This window comes from Spermophilus citellus (genome assembly GCF_964194105.1).
Source record: "Spermophilus citellus genome assembly, chromosome: 18".
NCBI classification, from domain to species: Eukaryota; Metazoa; Chordata; class Mammalia; order Rodentia; family Sciuridae; genus Spermophilus; species Spermophilus citellus.
This window is the reverse complement of record NC_138200.1, coordinates 11,354,486-11,367,510: the sequence shown is the minus strand read 5'-3', so window position 1 is coordinate 11,367,510 and position 13,025 is coordinate 11,354,486. Positions and strand designations below refer to the sequence as shown.

The following is a 13,025-nucleotide window of genomic DNA, read 5'->3' as shown; positions in this document are numbered from 1 at the left end:
TGACTGGATCACACCAGGGAGGCTGTAACCTTTCTCTTTAATAACCTGTGTTCTTTTCATGTCATTGTCTTCACCGGCTGCAATTAACACACAAGATTTATCCAAACCATTTACTACTGCCCTACTTTAAAAAACTCAGGATATCTTTGTGAACAATCTCTTAAGCAAAAAGGGCTTTCTGGTACATACTGGCCACCCAGTCTTTCAAAACTTACGTTGTTCACTCATAGTGACAAGTGCACACAGAATGCTGTGAAAATGTGGAAATGGAAATCCACCGAACTCATTACATTTAATAAAAATTTGCCGGCTATGGTTTCAACATGTCCCCTAGAGTCTGTCTTGAAATCCTAATCCCTAATACAAGTGGTGAGAGGAGCCTTTAGGAGGTGATCGAGTCACAAACAGATCCAAGCTGTTATGTCCTGGGAGTGGCCCACATCCTCTCTCCTACCCTCCCTACTGCTGAGAGGGTGCACTCAGAAGCCCTCGCCACATGCTGGTCCCTGGATCTTGGATTTCCTAGACTCCAGAACTCTAAGGAATCTGCTCCTTATCGATTACCCAGTCTCAGGAATCCTATAGAGCAGAAAGAAGAGACTAAACTACTGCCAAAGCCTCAGGGCCCCGATCAAGAACTACACAGAAACAGGAGCTGACCTAAGCCTGGACGGAAATAATGAGAAGAAGCCAATTAAAAATTCAAGTTTACTTAGAAACTTTTTGTCATCAGTAACTACTATTCAAGGAGTTAAGAGTCAAGCTCTACCTTGATAAATTAGTGCCCCACACTTCCAATCATGTAAATTGTCATGTCTTGTTAGATTAAATTAAAAGCATTTTTTAAGTCTATAAAATACAAATGTCACTAAAATTTATACTGTACAAAACTGACACACTGAACAAAGAACTGAGGCTGGGTGTCGGAGGGGGGCAGTCTCGAGGCTTGTCTACATTTGTCCTGTGGATGGTGATATTAAATAACGCTCTGTACTTCAACAATTCTGGAAACTATTATTAAGGCTACTTATAGGAGTCCTTATGCATATAAATTAGTATGAATTTAGGACAGGGACCCACTTTTCAAATAAATTTTTCTCCTATTGGAGCCAACCACAGCTCTGCATGGCAGAGATCTGGGGAGAAGGTCTTCCCATGTGGAAGTTACACTTTAGTTGACATCAAATTTTGTCAATCATCATTCTTTTATCAAAGTCCTACCATAATCCTCATTCATGAATCTCTTTCCTAGAAGACTATCAAACATCAAGATTCTTTGTCACAAATGGTGACACTTTGGAACGCTGGTTTAAACACTGATCTTATCTATAGAAGTGTTTCTTCATCTGCAAACTCTGACATTTGTAAAGAATTTATTGCCTGACTCCTTAAAATGGCATTTTAGAGAGCTGCTTTCCTGTGAAGATTCTTCGAAGCTTCTGTTCTGAAGGAGCCACCTGAGGGTTACACCACCTTGTCTCCTCTACAGACTCCCTCCAGCGTGGACCCTCTGGTGGTAGACAAGGTGCGACCTCTGGCTGAAGCCCTTGCAGCAGACGTGGCAGATGTATGGCCTCTCGCCCGTGTGGACCCTCTGGTGCGTGTGGAAGTGGGAGGCCTGACTGAAGCCCTTCCCGCATTGCTGGCAGGTGTAGGGCTTCTCTCCCGTGTGCACCCTCTGGTGGGCGCTGAGCCCCGCGCTCCAGCTGAACTCCTTCCCGCACTCCTCGCACTTAAAGGGCTTCTCCCCGGTGTGGATTATCTGGTGGACTTGGAGGTTTGACCTCTGGCTGAAGGCCTTGCCGCAGGTGTCACATTTGTAGGGCTTCTCTCCGGTGTGGACTCTCTGGTGGGCCTGCAGGTGCGAGGCCTGGCTGAACCGCTTCTGACAGGCCACACACTTGAAGGGCTTTTCCCCAGTGTGCACGCTCTGGTGGGCCTGAAGGTTGGAGGCCTGGCTGAAGCCCTTGCCACACTCCTCACACTTATAGGGCTTCTCCCCGGTGTGGACGCGCTGATGATTGTGCAGGTTCAGGCTCCAGTTGAAGCGCTTCCCACACACCTCGCACTTGTACGGCTTCTCTCCAGTGTGCACCCGCTGGTGGGCCTGGAAATACGAGCTCTGGCTGAAGCCCTTCCCACACACGTTGCAGCGGAATGGCTTCTCCCCTGTGTGGACCCTCTGGTGGCTCTGGAAACTTGAGGCTGAGCTGAAGCCCTTGCCGCACTCGTCGCATCTGTACGGCTTCTCCCCGGTGTGGACGCGCTGATGGCTGTGGAGATTGAAGCTCAGGCTGAAGCACTTGCCGCACTGCTCGCACCTGTACGGCTTTTCTTCCGTGTGCACCCGCTGGTGGGTGTGAAGGTTGGAGCTACAGCTGAAGCGCTTCCCGCAGTCCCCGCATTTATATGGCTTCTCCCCTGTGTGGATCCTCTCGTGGGCCTGCAGGTGGGACCTCTGGGTGAAGCCCTTCCCGCACACCTCACACTTGTACGGCTTCTCCCCGGTGTGGACCCGGCAGTGGATGTTGAGGTCCGTGCTGCGGCTGAAGCCCTTCCCGCAGCTCTCACACCGGTAGGGCTTCTCTCCCGTGTGGACAGGCAAGTGGGCGTACAGGTGTGAGCTCTGGTTAAAGCTCTTGCCACACTCGGGGCAAGTGTAGGGCTTCTCCCCAGTGTGGACCCGCTGATGGGTCTGCAGGTTGGAGCTCTGGCTGAAACCCTTGCCACACTCATGACACCAGTAGCGCTTCTTTCCCGTATGAACGGTCTGCAGTGCAGGAACACCTGAGGGGTCGGCCCCATGAACGCTCTGTGCCAGAGGCTTCTTTCCAAAGAGAACCTGCTGACGCCCAGAACTGGGTCTGTCCCTGGAGGCTTCCTCATGTCCAGCAGTCTGCTGAGTTTTCCGCCCTGGGTGAACGCTCTGCTCGGTCAGAGGGGAAGCCTTCGCCCTGTCCTGCCCCGCATCACTGTGGTGGTGTGAACTGCAACTGAAAACGTCAACATGGGGGGCAAATAGACACAGTTTGTTTTTCATCTGTTTACAACTTTTCTGATGGTTCTGTGTCTCACTGCAACATAGTTTACTCCAAGAACTCTGAGCTCTTCCAGTTGGAAACCCCTGGTTTTCAATAATGGGATGATCCCCAAGGAGATTCACAAGAGAGCCATCCTCCCGAGCTTCCTGGCCGGGCTCTCCCACTCCCACGTGGCAGGAGACCCCGCACTGCTTGGGGAACTGAGAGCACCTCCCTTGACTGTCTATCCCGCAGTCTTGACTTTCAGTCAGTCCGTTCACAACATGTCTCTTGATTTGCCAGCATGAAAGCTCTCCCAAGGAAAGGCACTTCAGTCCTGCTTCATGACGACTCTCCACCCTGCTTTGATTCCTGCCTCCTGAAAGGGCAAAGAGGAGTTAAAGACAGAAAGTGCCAGCAGCAATGATGGGGACTGGGGAGCTCCGAGCCCTCTTTCCCCTCTGTGAACATTAAAACACTGAAGACTTGCTGCAGTCACGTATAGGCGCTCTGGAAAACAAAGGCCTACAGAGATGAGGAGAATGCTGAATCAAGAAGGAACCACACTTAAAATGGCATGAGATCCATGGTCAGCCAGGGGCCAGACCTGAGTTTTCCTCTCCTCTGAGCATGTGCTTCTCTGCACCTGTGTGTGCCTTTCCCATTTTCCAGTTTACACAGCTACTTCTCAATGCATTTTTATTTATTGTGTGTCATGGTGAAGGAAGCAGGGATTCAGTACCTACCCCCAAACTGGAGGGAGCAGAGAAGTTCCTCTAACATCCATGTGAGCTACATGAAGGCTGGTCTGTTGGGGTCCAATGCAGATTAAGGATGAGAAAACGCATGAGAAAGCACAGTGAGCACTGGCCAGGATAGCTGCAGGGGGACCAAGAAGCCCAGCGAGGGAACAGAGGCGATGTGTTGACAGAACCCTTCAGGCCCTGACATGGGATCTGACTCTGGTTCTAAAGATCTAATTTCCCAGTGTGTGGAGAAGTTGGAAGAATGAACACACACACACATACATACACACACACACACACACACACACACACACACTCAGTCTCTACACATGCCCAGAAACAACAATGGGATTTACTCATGGAATGTAATGATGGTTTAACATGAAAATCAACATAATATACAAAATGAACAGAACAAAGGGGGAAAACTATATGATCCTTTAAATTGATGTGGGAAAAAATACATAACAAAATTAAAAATCCTTTCATGATAAAAACATTTAACAAATCAGGAACAGAACCACCTCAACATAATAAAAGTTATAAATGAAAAACCCACAGCAAACATATTTAATGTTGAAAGAATAAAAGCTTTTCCTCTAGGATCAGTACAAGGCAAGGATGCATGCTTTCTACATTGAATGACCAGAGTAGTTAGGCAAGAAAACAAAAAAGGCATCTAAATTAGAAAGGAAGAAGTAAATTTTTTACTGTTTATAGATGACATATGTAGAAAATCATAAAAATTACACACATGCACAAGCTGATAGAATAAATCAATTTAACAAAGTAGCAGGACACAAAACACCCTAAAACAGCTGTTTCTACATTATAACAACAAACTATACAAAAAAAATCTCATTTACAATGGCATCAAAAAGAATAAAATTCACAAGAATTAACTAAAGAGGTAAGAGACTTGTACACCAGAAACTACTTGATGAAAGAGATTAAGAAAGACATCAACAAATGGAAAGACCTCTCATTTTCATAGATTAGATTTAATATTATCACTTCTACTCAAAGTAATCTGTACATTGCATGAGATCCCTATAAAAATCCTCACTAAAATCACATTTTTTCCCTGCAGAAATAGATAAACTCACCCTTAATTTTTTATGGACTCTCAAGGAACCTAAATAGCAAAACAATTTTAAAAAGAAGAAAAAATGCATACTTCCTGGTTTCAAAGCTATCATAATCAAAATGTAGTACTAGCATAAAGACATAAATACATAAAGACAAGGTACGGTGGCGCACACCTGTAATCCCAGCAGCTTGGGACACTGAGGCAGGAGAATCACAAGTTCAAAGCCAGCCTCCGCAACTTTGCAAGACCCTGTCTCAAAATAAAAAGAGCTGGGGATGTGGTTCAGTGGTTAAGCACCCCTGGGTTTCACCCCTGGTATACCTTCCCACACACACATACAAAAACACCTACTAACTAATGAGATAAGAGCCTAGAAACAGGCCTCACACTTTCCGTCAAATGGTGTTTGATAAAGCTGGTAGGACAAATAAATGGCAAAAGGACAATTTTTTCTTTCAACAAATTCAGTAAATGGTTGTGCAGTAACTGGAAATTCACATGCAAAAAAATGAAGATAAGCCTAGGGGTAAAGTGCTTTTGCAAAACAATACAAATCAAAAAACCTATCTTATACCATGTACAAAAGTCAACTCAAAATGCAAAGACCTAAATGTAGATTTAAAACTGTACCACTCTTAGAAGAAAACATGGAAATAGCCTCACAACCTTGGATTTACAAACAATTTTTTGGATATGAAAACAAACACAAGGTCAACAAAAGAAAAAAACTGGAGTCCACAAAAATTAAAACTTTTGTTCAAAAACCACTACCAAAATAGTTAAAAAGGCAACAAACACAACAAGAGAAAATATCTGCAAATCATGTATATGATAAGGGATTAAAATCCAGTCTAAAACAGAACTCAATTTAAAAAAAAAAAAAAACCAGAGAGAGAACTCCTAAAACTTAACACCAATAAAAAAAGAAAGATTTAAAAATAAATAGGCAAAGGACTAGAATAGACATTTCTCCAAAGAAGAAACACAAAAGTCCAATAAGCATGAGATGCTCAATATCAGTAATCATTAGGGAAATGCAACTCAAAACCCCAATGAGATACCACTTGACCCCATTGGGATGATTATTTAAAAATAAAACAAGTATTGGCAAGGATGTGGAGAAATCAGAATCCCTGTGCACTGGTGTAGCAATGTAAAAAGAGGCAGCTGTTGGGGAAAACTGTAACTATTTCTCACAATTAAACACAGACTTATCATAAGACCCAGCAATTCTGCTTCTTGGTTATTAACGTACAAGAAAGGAAGTCAGGAATGTAAACAGACATGTATACCAACGTTCATAGCAGCATTATTCAACAAGAGATCAAAGGTGAAAACAACCCAAATGTCCATCAGGTGGATGGGAAAAGAAAATGCGGTACAGACCACAGTTGAACGTTACTTTGCCTTAAGAAGGAAATTCCAACGCATGCTACAACATAGATGAACCCTGGGGATAACATACTGAAAAAAGACACAGAAGGACAAATACATGATTCCACTTACATGAAGTACTTGGAGTAGCCAAATTAATAGAGGTAGAAGGCAGAATAGGGGCTGGAGGGATAGGAAGAACAGGGAGTCATTGCTTAATGGGTACAGAATTTCTGGAACAGTGGAAAGTTCTGGAGATGGATGTTATCATGGCTGCACAATAATGTGAATGTACTTAGTGCAACAGTATGCCGAAAAATGGTTAAAATGCTCAAGCTTATGTGATATATTTTACGACTAAAAACAAATATGTTAGCTAGTTTGGTGGCACAGTGCTTAGACACAAACTGAGGCAAGCTGCCATGGAGAGGGAGGGGAAGATAGCACTTTTAGCAGGCTGATCAGAGCAGGCCTCTCATGAAGACTTCTGAGCAGATACCAATGAAATAAGAAAGGGGCTGAAGCAGGGGATCACAAGTTCAAGGCCAGCCTGGTCAATATAGGGAGACGCTGTCTCAAAATACAAATAGGGCTGGGGGTGTAGCTCAATGGTGGAGCACCCCTGGGTTCAATCCTCAGTAGAGGAAAGAAGGAGGGAGGGAGGGAAGGAAGGAAGGAAGGAGGGAGGGAGGGACAGAAAGAGGGGTTGGAGGTTTATTGGATAAACACATTCTAGCCAGAGAAAAAGGAAAGGCTCTGATGCAGAACCATAATGATCATATCTGAACCAACAAGGGCAGCAGAGATAAATAAGGAGGGAGATCACAGGAGGAAAATGGAGAATGGTAAAGTAATGGGAATGAGCAAACCTTCCATGGCCGTACAAGCCCCGTACAAAGGCTGGATCTTACTGGTGGAATGAAAGCCTTTGGGGGTCTGAAGAGGAGAGTGGTGTGGTGTGACAGGTTTAAGGTCTCTCTGGTGGAGGGTGGAGAAGACATCATACCAAATGGAGGCAGAACATGGGCCCACCATGACTCCAGCTGCAGCTCGCATCTGAGAGCCTACCTGGGTGAGTGTGGATCTCCTTCATCCAGAGCTTTTCCTCTCGCTCCAACTGGGATATCACATCTGGTTTGAAGGACTGATGTCCTGTGAAAAGATGATTTAAGTGAAAATATTTAAGGCAAAAGTTCTGAAAAATTCTGTTTCTGATCCCATACTGTAGGCTCTGCCTGCCCACCTCTCAGCAGCATCTATCAAACATTTCTATCACGACAAAGGGTAAGAAATATTTACCATCATTAGAAATACTTTATACACACTGTTGAGATAAAAGAATTAATGCTCAGTTTCTAACCAGTGCCTGTCTCTTTTTCTGTCTCTCTTTTTTCAATATTTACTTTGGGGGTTGTACGCAATACCTTTATTTTATTATTTATTTTTATGTGGTGCTGAGGATCGAACCCAGGGCCTCACATGTGCTAGTCGAGCGCTCTACCACTGAGCCATAACCCCAGCCCTGGGCCTCTTTCCATCACTTCCCTGCCAGCCCTGTGTCCCCTACTGCTGGCATCTACAGTTATTGCTACAACATGCTGCATTCTCGCCAAGGAGCTCCGACACTGTTACCCTCTCATTACACAAATGTGACACAACTCACTAAATTTCATGATCCATCGATAAGAAATAAAGACCCAGAAGCAGCCTAAGCTCAACTGCTCATTTCTAATTCATTTATAAAAGATAAGTTTGCCTTAGAACAAACATCAGCAATACCTTATCTCTACTTTCCAAAAGAACTGGAAAACTGATTTCTGAGGAGTTCTACTCTTTAAACTATCATGGGCAGAGGTCAGAGATGCTACTAAATAGTCTAAAGTGCACAGGCTCACCCCCACAACAAAGAATTATCCAGCCCCAAATATCAACAGTGCCAAGATCGAGAACCCTGCTCAAAGGGTTGATGCCAATTACACAGGCACCTGTCCTCACCCACTGAGAGCAGGTTCCTGAAGTTCTCCAGCATCACATCTCGGTACAGCTTCCTCTGGGCAGAGTCCAGCAGCCTCAGCTCCTCCTCGCTGAAGACCACAGCCACGTCCTTGAATGTTACTGCCTCCTATAACATCAAGCACGTGTACCCTCAATCTTAAACCCACTGGCCACTGGGACCTGAGAAACACTTTAAGTGAGTTCCTGTTATTTTCCTTCCACAATCATACCCAAAAGGCTGGGGGTTGTCAGGTAAAAAAGAAAACTCCTGGTACATGTAACTTGTTGCCCTTCACATAGTTAAGTCCCTACAATAACTGCCTTTGTTAAATCATGATGTTCCTACATGTTACGATCTGAGAGTACCAAATCTTGTCAAAAAGTTTGTGTATATTTTGTACCAATAGCATCTGATAGGAACTATTTCCTTCTCTCTCTGGGCAGTACAGGTTGAACACACTACATCCCACAATCCCAAATGCTCTGAAATCTGACATTTTCCAAGCAACAATATTACTTAAAAAGTTTTAGATTTTGGAGTACTCTGGGTTTTTTATTAGATGCTCAACCAGAGAAATCTATGCAGATATTCCAAAAATCTTTGAAATCTGGTCCCAAGTATTTTGGATAAAGGACAGTCAACCTTATCACTCTTTTGTTGCCAATCTAACAGGCACTCTGTAACCCTCTGGGGCAGGTGTCTTCCCAGGAACAGGCTATATCTGTATATCTGCAGCTGCATTCAGGACCAAGGTTAAGAGCACAGGCTCTGGAAACCAACTGCCTCAGCTCACATTCAAAGGCTCTGTCCTCTATTTGCTTTGTGACTTGGACAAGTCATCTAACTTTGAGAAGTTTTTAAAGTATTGAGATACTTCAGTTTGCTCATCTGTAGAACAGAGTACCTACCTCATTAGGCCCCTGAAGGGATGAGTGAAACCATGTGAAGGACTTAGGGGAATTCCTCATGTACAAATGTCAATCATCAGTATTATCATTTTCATCCATTTCATCATATTCATTGTTGCACATAAAACTGATGACTTTGTGTGTACTTGGTCATTCCAGATAATGTACAATTTGAAAACTTAAAATTTAAAAACTATAAATGATTCTACAAAATCAGATTTTTACATAGGTCTCAGACAAACTTGTCTGGTTATTTCTTTAGAATAAGTTCCAAAGAGTGGTAACTGCACTGTCAAAAAAAATTGCACTTTTATTTTGCTAATATAACAGCAATTTTCCCAAATGACTTGTCCTGTAAGAGATCATAAATCCTGCAGTTTCTCGATTCTGGCCCAAACTGAACATTACCTCATTTTTTAAATGTTGGGTAATTTGGTAAGTGATAAAACAATTAAAAACTTCCATTTATTTAATTAAAAAAAGACTTGTTCACATATTGTCTATTCATCTACTTTGCTCAGTCATTCTGGAGTATATTGTGCATCAGGAAGATTCCTACCAAGAATATTAAACCTCTTTCAGGCATGTACAATTTCACATTTCCATCCCTATTTATTACTTGTCCCATAACTTTGTATATAGTGGTTTTCTTCATGGAAATTTCTAAAGATTTTGCTTATTTCTGCATTTGTTTTGGGATTCTCAGCACCTACGTAAAAATGACCAGTGTGACACCTGAGCAAGGCAGTAAGAAAGGGGACCAGGTGAAGGGCAATGCTACATTTGGAGCCCTTCATCCATGTGGATGTGCCAGGCACACATGCAGTATGGCCTTAGGTTCCTGAATGGAGAACTCCCATTTCTTCTGGTTCTTCATTCACTAGAAAGGAATATCTGAAACACCTGGCTTAGGCCATGAACATGTCGGCTGGGCCCAGAGTGGACTTCAGTAGGAATTGCTTTTCATTTGGAAAAAAACCTGTTAGTTTTTACACTAATATTTGGAAATAAAAGGCAGGATCCTGGCATATAACAATCCCTCAAGTGTGCCTGGTGCTCTCTGACCCTTCCCAAACAAGATAAAAGTATGTCTGATCTTTGTGAAAGGAGATGTCATTTTAACAAACAGAAAGGCCAACCCCACTGACCTGGATCTTGGTCATTGTTCTCCTCTTCCTTCTGGGAAAAGGCAGAGTTCTGCAAAAAGAAAGACATCATGAGAGAGTGCTAGGGGTGCAGTTAGTTCACAAGCACTTCATGTGAGAAAGAAGTGCCCCTTTCTGCAGGGGACACAGTTGCACATAGGTTAGTGAAGAGAACAGGAGCCAGGAGCCAGCTACGGGACAGTTGCCTTTGCTCATTAACCATCCATATTACAGTCCTAACCCAGATGCGGTTCCTAGCACGCTGAGCACCTCTGAATCTGGGTATCAAAAAATGGGAAGCAGACACACAGGGTAACATAATGGGTTCAAATTCTGACATTTGTACTTATCTTCTACAGACAGCAGTGTAAAGCTTAAGCAAGTTATGAATGTCTCCGTGCCTCACCTCGGTCACCTGTACACCTGTAAATAGGGATAATAATACTCAGATGCTATTTCCTATAGCTTCAGACAAGCAAGCACTAGTATGCTTCATAAAACTGCCCATGGCAATGTGCTTTTCAAAAAGTGAATCTTTAAGGAAACTCAGAATTGAGTGATCACTGTCATGTGAGTAATCACTACCCTCAGAAAAGACTGTAATTGTGGCCAGTTGTCTCACAATTTGTTCCATCAATAATAGTAACTAAATTGTCAACATTTTTTTTTTTTTTACCTCTAATAGGTAAAACTCCTTGCAAGTTATTAAGCTGGAAGAACCTCACCAAAGTCTCTTTTCATCTGCATGAAGGTAATGATCAATGAAACCTTAAAACTCTCTAAGAAATGGTGTTTTGTAACACGTATTAAAGGAGTCACCTCGCAAAGCGGAGATCAGAGCATGACAGTTTCTCTGTCTCGTTAAACACAGAGGGCATTCTCCATGCTCCTACTGGAAGCAATCCACTACTCCTTCTTAAAATGAGATCGGGAAACCCAGAACCCCATATCTGGCAAGGATCTGAAAGGGAACAGTGGCTCTGCACCTGGAGCTCCCACTCCATCCTGGACTCAGAGGAATTTCCAAACTGGAACCACTCTGTATTACAACAGAGGGAGAGCATGCAACATGAAAATGTTTTTAAGCATTTTATATACGTAAAAAAAAAAAAAAAATTCACTGAACTCTTGCAAAACACCACTGGGCAGGCTTTTAACCTTTAAAGCCATAAGGAAACTGAGACAAGACGAGATTAACTTGCCCAGCACTTTACTGCAAGGAACAAGCACGTCCGGCGGTGTGGGTAAGGCGTTTTGTGGCAGCAGAGGGCACAGAAGACCCTCAAACTGATGCACGCACAAGCCCACCCCCAACACGGGAAGCTCTGCCCCCGAGGACGCAAAACGCCGCCGCTTCCCAACCCCGCCCTCCCTGCTGGCTTCTTTTATCCAGGCCGCGGACCCCGCTGGCCTCAAGCCCAGACTGAGAGGGCTCGGAGAGGTCGCAGGGACCCGCGGCTGGCTCACCTCCCCCAGAGCAATCGCGGAACCGACCTCGCCTTCTGGGAGCGGAAGTGCCTCCTCCCGCCCACAGTCCCTGGACTCCATTTCCCAGAAGCAGAAGCAACCAGCATCACACACCTCCAGAACTACACTTCCCAGAATCCCTAAGCGGAAGTGCTTGGAAAACGTATTTCCGGGACTACACTTCCCAGAATCCCTAAGCGGAATGCCTGGCATCACGCTCCTCCAGAACTATACTTCACAGAACATTGGCAGGACAGCGCTGCGCCTTACGGGTATCTGTTTGACTCAAGCGAGTTGGGTTTGGGGTTATTCACGTCTCTGGCTGATTCCTTTTTGTTGTCCGTTTCTTAAAGCTCATGCGAAAACAGTTGTGTGTGTGGAGGTAATAATCCCAGCTACTCCAAAGCTGAGGCAGGACTGCAAGTTCAAGGCCAGCCTGGATGGCATGGCAAGACTGTGAAATTAAAACTAGAAAGGGCTGGTAGAGTGCTCCTGTTCCACCCCTAATACTGAGGAGGAAGGAAGAGAGCGGGAGGGAGAAGAGCAAAGCTGACATGATGAAAGTCAGTTTCAAATCCACGGTTTTTAGGGGAAGCAAACGGGAATGAGAAACTTGAATGGCAGGCTGAGCTGCGCTGGACTCCGAACACTCGTGCTGAATACCGGCTCCCCAAAGACCAACATTACAACCCATTGATAAGATCATTAAGAGAGCACCACCTCCCCAGCATTGGCATCGTGACAGGGCTAAGTGTCGGGGCTGCCAATGTAAGGTTGGAAATTATTGAAAATTTTTTGAGTTAAGGTGGGTCTTTTGAGTGGGGGATTTGATTAGGATTGCATGAGGAACTGGAGGATACAGTCCAGGATTGATGGAAATAGGGAAGATTTTTTTGAGCAAGAAATCTTAAGGCCCAGTCTGTTAATATTTTGGCGCTCTCCTGAGCCCAGATATCATTTGTCAGGTCCAATGGAAGGTATTTGAGGATGAGCTTGGCCCACATAATTCGTAGTAGGAAAATATTAAAAAATAATGTAAGCAAATAAAAAAGTGAACCAGAATGTATATTTTAAGATAAAGGAATATTCGTGAGTTGGGAACACGGGTCCTATCCCTTACCCTAGAAGGAGGGCAGCTCCACAGAAAGCCAAGAAGAATATGAATATACAGGTCTGTTGGGTTTCCCCACAAAGTCTATTAGCAGTCGTGCCTTTGTAATGAAATCTCCATAAACTCCAAAAGGAGAGCATTTGAGAAGCTTACAGATATCTGAACCTG

The 13,025-nt window shown here is 44.0% G+C and overlaps 1 protein-coding gene across 1 annotated transcript; it reads right to left on the bottom strand.

Moving 5' to 3' along the window:
• Positions 1 to 1,483: 1,483 nt before the first annotated feature.
• LOC308637383 (uncharacterized protein) lies at positions 1,484 to 12,445 on the bottom strand (the record flags this gene model as incomplete). Its single annotated transcript, XM_081273687.1, has 5 exons — positions 11,747 to 12,445; positions 10,283 to 10,331; positions 8,226 to 8,352; positions 7,299 to 7,382; positions 1,484 to 3,399 (listed from the first exon to the last, which is right to left on the bottom strand). The coding sequence occupies exons 1-5, from the start codon at positions 11,851 to 11,853 to the stop codon at positions 1,484 to 1,486; spliced, it is 2,283 nt and encodes a 760-aa protein (XP_081129813.1). The 5' UTR covers positions 11,854 to 12,445.
• Positions 12,446 to 13,025: the final 580 nt, after the last annotated feature.